Source organism: Oryctolagus cuniculus, chromosome 1, assembly GCF_964237555.1.
Source record: "Oryctolagus cuniculus chromosome 1, mOryCun1.1, whole genome shotgun sequence".
NCBI lineage: Eukaryota > Metazoa > Chordata > Mammalia > Lagomorpha > Leporidae > Oryctolagus > Oryctolagus cuniculus.
The window spans coordinates 66042587-66058860 of NC_091432.1; the positions used below are offsets into that span (position 1 = coordinate 66042587).

Sequence of the window (16274 nt, forward strand, 5' to 3'; positions counted from 1 at the left end):
GTTGGCTTATTTAGCCAGTGGCGTTTGTGTTTATCTAACTCATTTCATCAGAGCCTCGGATGTGTGGGGGGGGGAGGGAGGCCTCCTGGGCCCCAGCACCTCTCTGAACCTGTTCCTCCCCTGCTGAGAGGATTGGGGTAGCAGGTACAGGGCATGGTGCTCTGTCAAGGCAGAGAAGATTCGGGACTTGGCCTGCGTCCCCCTCTGCCCCTGCCGCTGCCGAGGGAAGGGATCCAGGAGAGCCTGAGAGCACCACGGACCCGGGGCGAGGAGGGGGCGGACGATGAACGAGCTGCTTGTCCCCAGCCTCCAAGCGCTAAAGACGAGAGCCTGGCTGGGCAGCCACAGGCTGTATTTACGTTGGGTCAGCTGTGCCCAGTCCAGCTTTTGGCTGCACAAAGACTAACGTTCAGGAGGCAGGAGCATTTCACACCTCGCCTTTCTTCAGACGAGAGAGGAATTTGTCTGTATGGCATCGCGGAAAGCCAGTCTGGGAGTGGGGAAATTAGAGAAAGCTGACTGCCCTCAGCGTAAGGAAGTGCTTCTCAAAGACTGTGCTGGTGATGTGTTCTGTTCCGGGCCCAGCCATCCCGATCACAGCTGTGCCTAGAACTTGCATTGTAGGGGTACGGGGAGTTTGTTTATTTTTAAGATATTTATGGGGCCGGTGCTGTGGCGCAGCAGGTTAAAGTGCCAGCCTGAAGTGCTGGCATCCCATATGGGCACCAGTTTGAGTCCCAGTTGCTCCACTTCTGATCCAGCTCCCTGCTAATAGGCCTGGGAAAGCAGCAGAGGCTGGCCAAAGTCCTTAGGCCCTTGCACCCACGTGGGAGACCCGAAGAGCTCCTGGCTCCTGGCTTCAGATTGGCTTAGCTCCAGCTGTTATGGCCATCTGGGGAGTGAACCAGCAGATGGAAGCCCTCTCTCTCTGTGTCTCTACCTCTCTCTGTAACTCAATCTTTCAAATAAATAAAATCTTTATAAAAAGACATTTATTTGAAAGGCAGAGTGACAGAGAAGGGGGGAGGGGAGAGAGAAATCTTCTATCTGTTGGTTCACTTCCCAAATGGCCACAACAGGACCAAGAACCTAGAACTCCATTGCTCTCCCATGTTGGGGGCAAGGCCCCAAGAGCTTGAGCCATCTTCCAGTGTCTTCCCAGGCACATCAGCAGGGAATGGGATCAGAAGTGGAGCAGCCAGGACTTGAACCAGTGCTCTGATGTGGGATGCGGGCATCGCAAGCAGCAGTGTAACCTGCTGCACCACAACACTGGCCCCTCGGGGAGTTTATGAGAGTACTATCCTATCTCTTGCTTCCTGCAGGCCTCTCAGAGCTCGCGGAGGCTTTAGAGTTGAGAATGAAACTCTCTCTCTGGCAGCCATGGAAAACAATGAAGCAGACTCATATCTGGGTCTTCTGACTTCAAGACTGATTCCTCCCTGCTTCTCCCCAGCCCCTCTCCAGGCCTTAGCAGCTCTATTCTATGAAGGCATCAGAGTGACTCCCAAGGTTCCCCCTGCTCTCACCTTTTAAGTCTTTCTGACTCTGCCCTTCCGGTTCTATCTAATAGAGAAAGACAAGGAGAAAGCATCACTGAGCCCGTGGAGAGAGTCCAGGCACTGCAGGCAGGAGCTGCTATACCACCAGGCCAGTGTGCGAGAATTACAACAGCCCTGGGGAGCCTTACCTTCCACGACTCCTTCCGAGGCATCAACATATGATGCTTAACCTTCACCGTCTTCTTTCTAATTAAGTGGATCCCCAGTCGGTCCTGGAGGAAGCTCTTGAGCAGTGGAGGGACCCCTGGTGTCATGATGGGGAAAGAAGATGACTATCAGCCCACATGTATGGGGACTTGCTGTGTGCCAGCACTGTCCACACTGGCGGACATGCACTGAAGTCACTTATTTCATTCTCCTGTCAACCCTAGGAGCTAGGCACCACATTATTCCCATTTGTTGGCAAGGACACAGGTACAGAGAGGGTGAGGAATCTGCCTCAGGTAACAAAGATGGTGTGGAGCAGGGATCTGACCCCCTTTGGTGTCACTGCAGGGCCCGGGACTCTGATGTGCTTCTGTATCTGGGACAGCGAGCCCCACGGCTGACCCAGAACTGTTGTACACAGTGTGCTCGGGACGGGGCGGGTGCTGCACTGGAACCCACACCCTGCCCAAAATGGGATGTGGGAAGCGAGCTCACAACAGATGTGCTCCACATAGCAAGGTGTAGCTGAAGCACTGGGTTGGAGCGGCAGGTGTGCAGGCCCCCTACCTCGTGTGTGGGCCACCAGAGGGTTGTTATGAAAGACGAGTTCACAGAGAGATGGGAAGAGAGCTACCGGCAGCAGGGCATCCTCCTTTGCAATCTGTAACAAATACGGAAGACATCATCAGGTCAACAGCACCCACACTCTGCCCAGGTGCAGCCAGGCCCCACAGTGCAGGGCTCTCTGCTTGCCAGCACTGGGGGAGGGCTTGGGCAAGAGATGCTGCTGCGGATGGGACTCCCCACTGGGCTTGGCCTTATCCCCGCAATAGCACCTGCTTGTCTCCTGACCAAACTGCCACCATCAGTGTTTCATGTTTGAGAGTTGGGACTTTCTCTCCCTTCACACTGGACACACAGCCTATGTCAAGTACTGGGGATGTTGGTGGCAAAGAAGCACTTGTCTCACCAAGAGTCTGGAAAGTCAACGCAGCGTGTTTGACCCTTCACCTTCCTCAGTACAAACCTACACATACCCATCAGTCTGTCACCTGCACTCCTGATGGCTTCTTCATGAGGCCAGTCCTAGGCACTGACCCAGTGAGGGAAAGGGGACGGGAGGTCAGGGGAGCCACTTATCTAAGGGATAAGCAGAGACACAAGAACCAGAGACCTCATGGCTGCTCCACACCCAGGAAACCAGCCTGTAAATGGTGGCCTGCTGGCCAAGCCAGCCTTTGAAGGACAATAAAAACACACAATCCTTGTTGAGCAGAGTGGCTGGATCACCTGGGGGCGACTCTGGGGAGAGATCAGTCAGCCAGGGTTCAGCGGCCTATCAGACCCTAGACACACTGAAGTCCTGGGCAGGGCGCAGGGCCCACAGGAGGTGCTAAGGCCCAGGGGCTGGGCTGGGGAGGGCACTTCAGTCTGGCTTCCTTGGGATCATTGGGTAGTACTGCATTTCCACCATGCAATCTAACTTATTCCTTCTCTTCCAATCACATGCCAAGCACTGTGTTGGGAATAAGTAAAACATAGGATTCCTGCTCTCAGGGAGCACTTTCTGGTGGAAAATGAGCACTGGAGAGAGAGAAACAGAAAGGAGAGTAGATTGACCACTGTGATAAGGAAAGAGAGGTGCTGAGGCCCTAGGGCCATCTGCCCTAGTCAGAGAGAGGAGGGAACGCATCCCTGAGATCTGAAGGAGGGCAAGGAGGTCATCTGTGAATGACCGTGGGGGAAGGGAGCCAGTGGCAGACACTTCCGAGTCAGCCTGAGCCATTTCCTGCACCTTGTGCACATGGCTGGACCACGTCTCTTCACCTCCCAGACTCTAGGTGTGGTCGTTGGGGCGTTCCGGCCCAGGTGATAGGGACCGGAAGTAGTTAAAGGCTCCTTCCAGGTATGGTCCATGCAAAACCTCCTGCACATCCTACACTTCTCTCACCACACTACTGTGCTCAATCATCTACCTGCCAGGTACCTAGGATCCAGTAAAGTACTCTTAAGACCCCATGGAGGGGGGCCGGTGTTGTGGTATAGCAGGCATCCCATATTGCATCTAATCCAGCTCCCTTCTGGTGGCCTGGGAGAGCAGCAGAGGATGGCTCAAGTACTGGGCCCCTGCTACCTTTGTGGAAGACCTGGATGAAGCTCTTGGCTCCTGGCCTCAGCCTGGCCCAGCCCCAGTCATAGTGACCATCTGTGTAGTGAACGAGCAGATAGAAGATAACATCTCTCCCCCTAGCTCCCCTGTAACTTTGCCTTTCAAATAAAATAAATACAATCTTAAAAAAAAAAAAAGACCCTATGGGATGACAGAGCCAAAGCCAGAGGGGTCCTGGGTCATCTGAATGATTATGTGGAAGGCCGCCTGCCAGACAGGAATATCCACAATGGACTTTGCAAAAGCCAGAAGTAACCAACCTTCGACTGCGGTAAGTGATGTGATGTCTGTGCTCGTGGTGCACGCGGTAACACCCTCAGTGAGGCCGAGAGCAAGTGCTGCATGCAAAGAGCATCAGGTGGGAAAGGCCTCATCACCCATTAGAGGAGCTGAGAGAAGGAAAGTGTGGCTAAAGGCAGAGAAAAAGTGTGTGCTTGAGTTAAAATGCGGCTGGAGCTGCAGGTAGAAGCCAGACCAAAGTCAGTTAAAGATCCTGTTCCTTGGGGGATTCATTACAAAGATTTCAGAGACAGGAGGACCTAAATTTGCCAAGACTTGATGATGCATCAGACATGGGCAGGGTGGGGGAAGGGATGGGAAGGAGAGAGGAATGTCTGGGATGACACCCAGGTTCAGACTGAGTAACAGAGTGGATGATGGAGCTACTCATTAAGTCAGGAACAAAGGAAGAATGTAAAATTTGAAGAGACAGGTCATCCCTTCACTTTGGCCAGATGTACTTGGTAGGTACCTTGGAGACCTCCAAGCAGCATTGGATAAGCAATTGGATACACTGGTCTGGAATACAGAGGACAGGTTCACACTGATGCTAGATACTTGTGGGTCACTGCCCATGGCCCCATGGGTATCTGAGGGCATCCCTAGTGAGAGAGTGCAGAGTGAGGGGAGAACAGGCACTAGAAGTGGGCCTTCAGGGACTCCAACACTTGATCCTCTAGACAAGGGGTCAGAAAACTTTTGCTGTCACAGGCTAGACAGTCAATGTTAAGGGTTTTTCCAGACCTTCCTTCTCGATGAACAAAAGCCTTCGGCTGCTGAAGATTGGCAAAGCCTATTTGCCCAGGGCACTACACCTGAGGAGAGGGGTAAAAACCCTGCCTCTGGGTTAGGGAGAGAAAACCAGTCCGGCCCAGCACAATAGAGGTCGCCTCCTACTGCCAGAAGAGTGGGAGGACCACTGAGAAACGCCTATCCTGGAGACATAGGAACGCAGGGCTGCTTAAGACTGGGGGTTGGCCCCTATTTACCCTGACTGGCAAGCACCAAGCACCGAGCAAAAGCAGTCGACCACTAGGAGAGGAACAAGAGTGTGGTGGCAAGCCCCTCGGAGATGCAGATGCACAGGGAAGGCTGAAAGCTGAAGAGAAAGCAGAAACACTGAGAATAACACTCAGACAGCCCTAGCAAAGACTAGCCATATGCCATAGAAAAGAGATGCACCTTATTTATTTTTCATACTTATTTTGAGAGGCACAGAGAGTTCCCATCTGCTGGGTCACTCCAAATGCTTTCAACATCCAGGAATGGGCCAGGCTGGAGCCAGGTCAGAAACTCAATCTGGGTCCCCCATGTGAGTAGCAGAGGCCCAAACACTTCAGCCATCACCTGCTGCCTCCCAAGGTCTGCATTAACAGAAAGCAGGAATTTTAAGTCGAGCTGGGACTTGAACCCAGGCACAGCAACATGCAATAGCACCCTAACCAACCACTTAAGTGCTGAGCCAAATGCCTACCACAGGAGGTGCACTTTAAATACAAAGAGAGAAGTAGGTTGAAAGTAAAAGGAAAGAGATATGCCATGCCCACAGTAAGCCTAGGAAGGCTGTGTAGCTATATTAAAATCAGACGTATGGAGGGATCAGCACTTAAGTGGTTGGTTAGGATGCCACTGCATGTTGCTGTGCCTGGGTTCAAGTCCCAGCTCGACTTGAAACGGGGCCGTCAAAGAAGGAGGTACCTTTCTCTGAAGGGAGGAGAGAACTTCCACTTTGACTATGACCCTGTCGGAATAAGATCGAAGTCGGTGAACTCAAAAGGCTTCCATAGCCTTGCAACTCATGACTAGAGCCTAGGGAGATTACTGACGCCCAAACAAGAGTGTCAAATTGTTAAGTCAACAACAGGAGTCATTGTGCACTTACTTCTCATGTGAGATTGTGAGATCTGTCCTTAGTGTGTTGTCCAATGTGAAGCAATGCTATCACTAGTACTGAAACAGTATTTTACACTTTGTGTTTCTGTGTGGGTGCAAACTGATGAAATCTTTACTTAATATATACTAAATCAATCTTTTGTATATAAAGATAATTGAAAATGAATCTTGATGTGAATGGAATGGGAGAGGGAGCGGGAAATGGGAGGGGTATGAGTGGGAGGGAAATTATGGGGGGGGAGCCATTGTAATCCATTAACTGTACTTTGGAAATTTATATTTACTAAATAAAAAATAAAAAGAAATCAGACGTAGTACCATCAAGACAAGGAGGCAAGTGGAGGCAATTCATAAAAGGGTCCATCTATTAGGTACACATAACATTCTGAACACATATGCAACTGATAGTAGACTTCAAGATACATGGAGTAAAAACTGACAGAATGAAAGGGAGAAATAAACAAATCTACAACCATGACTGGAGACTTTAACAGAGTGCTTTTAGTAACTGATAAACAAACAAAACAAGATTGAGGGCAGGTATTTGGTGCAGTAGGACACCCATGTCCCACACTGGAGTGCCCAGTTCGAGTCCTGGCCCCTCTACTTCTGATGCAGTTAACACACATCCTGTGAGGCAGTGATGACGCATCAAGTACCTGGGTCCCTGCCACCACACGGGAGACCTGGACAGAGTTCTGGGCTCCTGGCTTCAGACTGGCCCAGCCCTGGATGTTGCTAGCAACTGGTAAGTAAACCAACATATGGAAGATATCTCTGTCTGTCTCAGTCTCTCTGCCTTTCAAATGAAACAAGAAGGAAAAAAAAAAAGATTGACGTGACATCACCAACCACCTTAATTAATATTTATGGAACAATAGCCTCCCAAATTTCAGAATTCACATTTACTCTTAAGTCCACAAGGAGCGTTGACCAAGACAGTTCATAAGGTGGACCATAAAACACATTTTCATAGATGTCAGAGATGAAAACTATTTTGACCACAATATACTTTAACTGAAATTAACAAATACACCTAGAAGAGCCCCCATATAATTGGAAACTAAACAACTGATTTTTAAACAACCTTTGGATCAAAGATGAAATCACAAGAAAAATATTTTAAAGATTCTAATTGAATGAAAATAAAAACACAATGTATCACAATTTGTAGGATGTAGCTAAAGCAGTGCTTAAATAAATTTACAGCTTTGTATGCTTGCTGTAGAAAGAAAAGTCTGGATAAAGAAGCTAGAAAAAGAGCAGCAAGGTAAGCTCATCATAAGTAGGACAGAAATAGTTAAGAACAGAAATCAATTAGATGGAAAACAGCCCTTTTCACCAAGATGGCGCCGAAGGCGAAGAAGGAAGCTCCTGCCCCTCCTAAAGTCGAAGCCAAAGCGAAGGCCTTGAAGGCCAAGAAGGCAGTGCTGAAAGGCGTCCACAGCCACAAGAAGAAGAAGATCCGCACGTCCCCCACCTTCCGGCGGCCCAAGACGCTACACCTCCGACGGCAGCCCAAATACCCTCGGAAGAGCGCCCCCAGGAGAAACAAGCTTGACCACTATGCCATCATCAAGTTCCCCCTGACCACGGAGTCGGCCATGAAGAAGATAGAAGACAACAACACACTGGTGTTCATTGTGGATGTCAAGGCCAACAAGCACCAGATCAAACAAGCTGTGAAGAAACTCTATGACATTGATGTGGCCAAAGTCAACACCCTGATCAGACCTGACGGAGAGAAGAAGGCGTATGTGCGGCTGGCTCCGGACTATGATGCTCTGGACGTTGCCAACAAAATTGGGATCATCTGAACGGAGTCCAGCTGGCTAATTCTAAATATATGTTTTTTCACCATAAAAAAAAAAAATCAATTAGATGGAAAACAGACAAATCCAGTGAAACCATTAGCTAGTTTAATTAAAAAAAATCAGTAAAAGGGTAACTTCTAATTACTTTGGATTAGTAAAATGGAAGACACAAATGACCAATTTCAAGAAGAGGGAACTATTATAATCTGTGGCTCACTGATTTTCAACAAGGGTGTGAAAACCATCCAATGGGAAAGTAGTCTTTCAATAAACGGTATTAAGAAAACGGGATTTCCACATGCAGAAGAATGAAGCTGGATCCCTATCTCACACCATATAAAAGGGTTAACTCAAAACAGAAGAGAGACAGAAATGTAACAGCTGAAACAACAGAGCTCTTACAAGAAAACCACTGGGGAGCTTGCAGTACCAACTTTTTGGTACTGTCAGGGGGAGTAAACAGAGCTTCTGAAAAGTTGCCTACATTTCTGATTTAAGCAGGGCTTCACTAGTGGTGTTTTCCAGAAAGTCAAATGGGACATGGATATTACAAAATACAGGAAAAACATGTTAAATCTGTCCTGTGGATTTTACAGCTGCTGTGCCCTTAAGCTAGAACATTCCTCACCCCATCCTATCCTCCCCTCTTCACCTGACTAAACTCACTGATTCAGATCTTAGCTTAAACAACACTTCCTTGAGAACTTTCCTTGGTTAGATCCCCTTGTCATAACACTGTGAGATTGTTCTTAACACTGCTATTGTGACCATCCAGTGTCCATCTTCCCTATAGGCCACAAGCTCCCACAGGGCAGAGGCCGAGGCTCTCCTTTCACAGCTATGTAACTTATGCCTAGCACACAGGCTGGCACGTGGGAAGTGTGAAGTCAGAATCCGTGACTGAGTGGATGGACTCCTCCCTCGGCCTGCACTCCCTCCGCTTCCCTCACCCTGAGCACCTGGAATGCAGGGAATTGGAGGGTTGGCCTCACACCGCACCCTCCCATCGGTCACCCTGATACAAGCAGAGAGGCAGAGAGTCACCTTGTTGTAGGCCAGGCTAAGGTACCTCAGCTCTGGGAAAGGTGGGGCCAGCGTCTGGTTCCTGGCCTTCAGAGACTTCACAGGAAGAATCTCGAATATGGGAGGAAGTGAGTAGACCTTGGTTGTCTTAGAAGGGGAAAAAAAAGTCAAAGTCAGAGTGCCCTGGTGATAAAGAAGTTGAGGCTGCCAAGAGCCAAATGACCCTTCCTAAGGAATGTGGTGGAAAAGGTGACCTTTCTAGAGATGGTTGGCCCCAAGAGACATCTGAGGTCCTAAAGGCAGAAGTCACCAGGAACTCAGAATTCTAGCTCCAAGTTCTCTGAGGTCACGCAGTGAGCGGATTCTCCAGCACGCACAGTTCTGGTTTCTCATTCTCTAAGGCCACAGAGCAGTGACCAGGATGTCAGGGGGCGTTTTGTCCCACCTCCAACCCTCGGGCTACAGCAGCTTGTTCTCAACTCGCCCCTTTCACAGTTGACTCTTCTCCAGTGGTTGTTAAGCGGAGTTTTCCACCAGGCAGAGGGAGAGAAAGAGCTTCTCGGACCTTCAAAACCTTGCCTGAGGCCCTAACCCGAGTCCTACAGTGGAAAGTCTTCCTTCAGTGAGGAAACAACAGCCAGGTTGGCTTTGAAGCCCGCATGTAGCATGTGTATCTGGGCTGTTTGCAGGGTCATGGTCTCTGTACAAACCAGGCTGCCTCAGGCCAACATGTTTGATCAAGCAGAAAAAATATCTCTGTGTTACTCACGCTAACTCAGTTCACTTATTGGCTGCATAATTAGAGGGATATTAGAAGGGCAGATGTTGGGCCAGTGACTAGGTGAGAGGGAACTAGATGTTGTGCCATGCTCCACTAATCACCATGCAATCTTGAGCGAGTCATTTAAATTTTGTTTGTTCACTCAACATTTGGAGAGCACCTACCTTGAGCCAAATATTTTGTGTCTTGCCTGGCTAACGAGTAAAAAGCCACACGAACGGGACAGTTCAGTCACAGGCCAGAGTAAAAACGCAGGGACCGTGTGGGAAACCTGTATGACTGCTCTCTGGCTGATCTGAACTCCAGCTCTGAGGGGCCACAGTGCAATGTGGTGGCAGTCCCCTCCATGCTGCAACTCCATGCTTGGGGCAAGACTGTGTGAGCAGAAGGCAGCAAGGCAGACTGCAGGGTGGAAAAGGAAAAGCCAGAGAGGCAGGTTCAGGTGTGTCCTGACATGAGGCATGACTGACCCTACGGGGGGCAGGGAGGGCTCTTAGAGTGCTCATGTATCTGAATTGTGCAGAGACCACTGGGAGTCTCAGTCACCCAACTCACGCTCTAGATCCTCAGATGCCAGACAGGTGGAAACTGAGCACCAAGCGATCCCACTAATTATCTTTGGCCCTTCATATCCTTACCCCTTGAAAACAGAGTGACTATTGTATAACAGTTTGTCTGGTCTTTGTCCCAGGTTCCTTGCCTGAGCTTCTAAGGCCCTTAGCATTTCCCGAGTGCTAGGACTATCTTTGTTACTCAGGATCCTTGGATGGCACCCGAGATTATGCCAATGAAATGACTCAGGGTGGGGGCCAACCATGTGATTAGAGGGTTGGAGCTTTGAGTCAGACTGACTCTGGGAAGGAGTGGGGCTAGAGCTGAAGTTCAACTACATGGCCTTTGGTTCTCTAGTCCAAGCTTTGGCTCTGAGGCTCAGGTGAACTTTCTGATAGGTGGACTCACTGATGTGCTGGGAGGCTGACATGCTCTCTTTCCACAGACAAAGCTCTGTCGATGGAACCCTCCCACACCTCACCTTAGGTGTCTTTTCATTTGGCTGGTACTGACTTGTGCAATGTAAAGTCATTACTGTAAATACAAGCCTGTCCTGAGTCCTGTGAGTCATTCTAATTACTGAATTTGAGTGGGTCACGGGAACTCCTGAATTTATAGCCAGTTGGTCACAAATGTGCATAGCCTAGGGGTCCCCAAACTTGTGGCTGCATTAGAAGTGAGAGCAGTCTTGCTGGTAACTGTGCCCCTAAACTTGAGAGATCTGTACTAACTCTTAGCAATTAATGTCAGAATTGTACAGCTTGGGACTGGTGTTGTGGTGTAGTGGGTAAAGCTGCAGCCTGCAATGTTGTCATCCCATATGGGCACTGGTTTGAGTCTCAGCTGCTCCACTTTATATCCAGCTCCCTGATAACGCAGCTGGGAAAAGCTGTGAGGGATGGCTCAAGTGTTTGGGCTCTGGCTACCCGTGTGTGAGACCCAGATGAAGTTCCTCGCTCCTGGCTTTGGCCTGGCTCAGCACTGGCTATTGTCGCCATATGGGGAGTAACAAGCAAATGGGAGATCTCTCTCTCTTTCCTCTCTCTGCAGCTCTTTCAAATAACTAAATAAATCTTAAAAAAAAAATTATTTTGTTTGAAAGAGTTAGAGAGGGAGAGACAGATCTTCCATCTGGTGGTTCATTCCCCAAATGGCTGTAATGGCCAGGGCTGGGCCAAGCTGAAGCCAGGAACTTCTTCCAGGTCTCCCACGTGGATGCAGGGGCCCAAACATTTAGGCTATCTTCTGCTCATTTCCTGGGTGGATTAGCAGGGAGCTGGATCTGAAATTGAGCAGCTGGATGTAAACCGGTGCCCTTATAGAATTAGGTGGCAGCTTAACTAATTACACCACAATGCTGGCCCCATAAATAAATCTTTAAAAAAGTCGTACTGCAGTGTTACACTGGCCTTTTGCCTAGCTTTGACCAATGTTGCAGCAAAAATAATACCGCCTGTATTTTAGAATCTTGCAATTTGCCTTTGCCATCTTTAAACGTTGATGCCACTGAGCTACAAAGACAACGAATTGAAAAGACTGCATAGGGATGGATGCCAGAGCATGCCACCTGTCCATATGAGCCAAGCTCCCCTCCCCCCCCAAAAAAAAAGCTGGTGGCTAAATGCAGCTGCAGGGGAGCTCTGGTGGAATCAGCAGAACCACCTGGCCAACTCAGATAATTGTGAGATACAGTCACTGTTCCTGTGAGAAGGCAGTAATTACTTGGGGTGCTTTGTATGCAGCAACCGCACTGATACAGTTTCCCACATGTTGTTTCTGCGGGGAGACTGTGTGCCTAGCTTCCTCTCAAGGATGCTCAGTATAGAGCTGTACTACTCACTGTAGACAAAGAAATCAGCATTTAGTTAACAAGCACGGTCCTGAGAGAAGAAACAATTTTCCTGGTTGACAAGAGTGTCTAAACTGTGACTCAAAGATTAGACCCTGGGCAGTGTGCATGTGGCAAGGACCCTTCCAGCACTGGCGGGCTCTTGTAGGGAACTGCAGGGCTTCACTAGGGTGGCAGCTCTACTTCAACGCCAGTTTCATCCCTTGAGGTCGCCACCACGATTACACTACGCTGAACATCACCTGAGAGCAACAGAAGCTGGTCTGTGGGCCAATGAGCCAGGGTCCATCTGGCTCACTACTGCATCTCCAGGGCCAGCACAGTGCCTGGTACATGGTAGGTATTTGGTAAATGCAGAAGTTCATGGAGAAGAGGGCATTTGACATAGAAGTTATGATGCCACTTGGGGTACCTATATCCCATGCTGGAGTGCCTGGTTCAAGTCCTAGCTTCTCTGTTTCTGATCCAGATTCCTGCCTACACCTCAGGAGGCAGCAGATAATGACTCAAGTACTTGGGTCCCTGGCACTCATGTGGGAGTCCCGGATTGGGTACAGGACTCCTGACATTGGCTGGCCCAACCCTGAGGGAGTGAAACAATGGATGGAAGATCTTTGTCTCTCTGACTTTCCAGTAAAATGAAAATAGATTAATTAAATAAATAAAGATTCATGGAAAATATGTAGTAAGAAAAAACAATGCATTGATTTCAACTAATTCCACTTTTCCATGAACTTTTGAAAGACTCCACTATGTACTCAGTGAATGGGCTTTCTCACTGTGAGCTACAGAGATGCCTCTTCATGCCCCATTAATTTATTTGTTTTGGCTCTGAAAATTAATGTCCTAACTTAAGAACACAAATATAAACAGGCAGCTCCTACCTCTGAGGTGGAAAATCCAGGGTAGGATGAGAACACAACTTCTGAAACAAAAGAGAAACAGGAGGAAGGTTGATAAGGGAATGGACTGACCCCAAGGGAGGCCAGGGCGTGGGGCTGCCACCCACTGTGCACAGCAGGGGACTTCCTAGAGGGGCCGCTCCTTGGTCCTTAGCTCCAGTGCTCACCGGGAAGAGGAGCCAGCTGAGGTATTCATCAGGTGGAGTCCCCGTGCACTTAGGACAAAAACCAAACTCCACAGCCAGCCCTGCATGCTCAGGCCCTTGCCTGCTTCTCCAATCTTGGCTCAGGTCGCCCTGTAGCTGGCTCACCCTATTTCAGCCTCATCCACCTTCTTTCTGACACCGCAGCATGCTAGGGTCTTTCTAGCCTCAGAATTACTGGGGCGTTCACACTGAGCAGAACACTAATGTATGTAAAAGCCATTCTGTGAGAGGAGTTGAAATACCATTTGTTGTATTAGGAGAAACAGAATGTGTTAAGTCAGAGAATTCAGGAGCGGTACCAAGAACAACTAGCAGTGTGGCCATCAGGAGGTGCAGAATGATCTCATGTTGAAACCAGCAGAATGAGATGCATCTGTAACCAGCTGAGTTCAACCTAATGAAGCAGAGAGCACTGCCAGGACTGGTCCTGGTGTGAGCATCACTTACCTTTGCCCTATTAATAGGACCCTTCCCCATGACAGTAGCATCATTGTAAGAAAGGTCACGTGAAAATGAAGAGTAACAGAGGGTGGGACCATACATGCCATAAGTAACCTGTGTGTGAGCAAAGGAGTTCGGGAAAGATCTGCGCGATGAACAAAGTGGGAGTTCATTGAGGGTGGGACATAGCTGCAGCAGAGGGCTAAGCAGTGACATCCTGAAGCCCCACATCTAGATGGATGGGTTCCAGCACTCTGCCAGCACTCATAACCCTGCCCCTCCCACCATCACAGGAAGCAACTCCACAAACCAGAACCTGCGTTCTAAGCTTCTGACTGGAGACTGCTTCACAAAAAAAGAACAATCGAGAATCTTCTAATATTAAGGAAAAGAAGCAGTATGAAAAAGTCATTAGATAGACAAAATCAGAACCATCACCTAAAAAGAAATCAGTTTATTTAACGGAAAGAACAACTTCTAAATAGAATAATTAGAATCCTCCGAGAAATCAAAAGACTATTTGTAAAACAAAAGCTGTTTTTGTAGACAATAAGCCATTAACAATTTTATAAATTTAAAATATGATAAGCAGATAGACAAGAAATGGGCTGTACAGAAGAACATACTCAGCTGAAGACCTACTTCATAAAACAGAGACAGAGCTGAGAGACTCTGAGAGCAGCACAAAAAGCTAAAGAAATAAAATGTCAAACAAGAAGAGCAACAGAAGTTAGATCCCAAACCTGCACGTCTGATGGAAGTTTAGAGGGAACCTATACAGAAAACAAAAAGGGGGGAATTAAAAACAAAAAAATACCTAAGATGCAGGAAACCATATTATCTTTGACTGAAAGAATCCACAAAATGCCTAAGAGGGTAAACAAAAAATTGGTACATACCTAGATACATCTTAGTAAAATGTCCAAAGGATAAAAAGGAAATCCTAAGAGTTTCTAGGGAATGAAAATAGGATTCCTATAAAGAAATGAGAATCAGACAGGTATCTCTGCAGCAATGGACGTGGTGGGTACAATGGAGGAATATCTCCAAAGTTTTAAGGGAAAATCATTTTAAGGCTTAGAATTCTCTATTCATCCAAACTAGTATTCAAATATGATTATTTTTAAAATAATAAAGATAATTCTGAATATTTAGAGACTCAGAAAACCAACTACACACAAACTGTCTTTGAAAGAATCATCCAGACAGCAAAGCAAAGCAGAATAGGAAACTGGCTTTGGGACCACAAGGAAGGAAAATGTGTCTTAAATAAAAACCCAAAGACACAGACCACAAGGTACAGTTGGATAGACCTATCGTGTGGGCTGAACTGTGTTCCCCTCACATTTATATTTTGGAGTTCTAGCCCCTAGTTCCCAAGAGTGTGACTACATTTGAGGGTAGGACCTTTTGAAAGGTAATTCAGGGGGCCTGCACTGTGGTGTAGTAAGCTAAGCCTCGGCCTGCAGCGCCGGCATTCCATATGGGCACCAGTTTGTGTCCCGGCAGCTTCTCTTCTGATCCAGCTCTCTGTTAATGGCCTGGGTAAGCAGTGGAACATGGCTTAAGTGCTGGGGCCCCTGCATTCAACTGGGAGATCCAGAAGAAGCTCCTGGCTCCAGGCTTTGGATCAGCCCAGCTCCAGCCTTTGCAGCCATTTATGGAGTAAACCAGCAGATGGAAGACCTTCCTGTGTCTCCTTCTCTCTGTAACTCTGCCTCTCAAATAACTAAATTTTAAAAAATTAAAAAAAGAAACGAAAAGAAAAAGGTAATTCAGTGGGTCCTACCTGACTGGCATCCTTCACAGGGGTGGGGAAACCTTTTCCTATTAAGAACCATTTGAATATTTATAACATCATTCGTGGGCCATACAAAATTATCATCTTAAAAATTAGCCTTAGGACCAGCGTTCTGGCATAACAGTTTAAGCACCATATGGGTGCTGGTTCAAGTCCTGGCTGCTCCACTTCCAATTCAGCTCCCTGCTAATGTACCTGGGAAAGCAGTGGAAGATAGCCCGAGTCCTTGGGCCCTGCACCTGTGTGGGAGACCCTAGAAGAAGCTCTTGGCTCCTGAAGCTTTGGGGCCTGGCCCAGTCCTGGCCGTTGTGGCCATTTGGGGAGTGAACCAATGGATGGAAGCATTCTTGCACATGCGCGCACGCTCTAACTCTGCCTTTCAAATAAATGAAAATAAAACATTTTAAAAGAAATTATCCTGCTATAGATGTATTGAATTTTGAGTCCTGCCTGTGGTTGTCTTGCAGGCCTTATATAACCCACAGACCAGATGCTCCCCACGCCTGTTCTAAGAAGAGAAAATAAGGACACAGACAACAAGGACACAGGGATGACCATGTGAGGACACAGAATGAAGCTGATCATCTGCAATCCAAGTAGATCTCAGAAGAAATCAACCCTGCTGGAGATACCTTGATCTTGGACCTCTAACCTCCAAAATGATGAGAAAATGAATTTTTTTTTAACCCCCTTAGTCTTTGGTATTTTGTTTGATGGTCCTAGAAAACTAACACATTTGGCTGAATAAAAACTAAGAATTTCTTTAAAAACTGTCATCTGTACCATTATAAACAAAGTTGACAGGTAGTAATGGAATAAAAGATATTTAAACCATTAAACCTGTCCAGAAATAT

At 47.8% G+C, this 16274-nt stretch overlaps 2 protein-coding genes across 8 annotated transcripts in view; one reads left to right on the forward strand and one right to left on the reverse strand.

Moving 5' to 3' along the window:
• Positions 1-16274, reverse strand: part of XRRA1 (X-ray radiation resistance associated 1) — a 92879-nt gene that overhangs the window by 8637 nt on the left and 67968 nt on the right. For 6 of the 7 annotated variants that reach the window (XM_070075380.1, XM_008263961.4, XM_008263965.4 and 3 more), the window contains 4 exons: positions 12955-12995; positions 8910-9035; positions 2277-2370; positions 1691-1806 (listed from right to left, as the gene is read on the reverse strand). In XM_070075380.1, the coding sequence (XP_069931481.1) occupies positions 1691-1806; positions 2277-2370; positions 8910-9035; positions 12955-12995 (377 nt within the window). The remainder of the gene's footprint in view (positions 1-1690; positions 1807-2276; positions 2371-8909; positions 9036-12954; positions 12996-16274) is intronic. The other variant, XM_008263972.4, reaches the window with a different exon arrangement.
• LOC127492259 (large ribosomal subunit protein uL23-like) lies at positions 7335-12715 on the forward strand. Its single transcript, XM_070075403.1, has 2 exons — positions 7335-9529; positions 12279-12715. The coding sequence occupies exon 1, from the start codon at positions 7398-7400 to the stop codon at positions 7866-7868; it is 471 nt and encodes a 156-aa protein (XP_069931504.1). The 5' UTR covers positions 7335-7397; the 3' UTR covers positions 7869-9529; positions 12279-12715.

Excerpts from the sequence above, each read along its gene's own strand:
- LOC127492259 (XM_070075403.1), top strand. The coding sequence starts at position 7,398 with ATGGCGCCGAAGGCGAAGAAGGAAGCTCCTGCCCCTCCTAAAGTCGAA.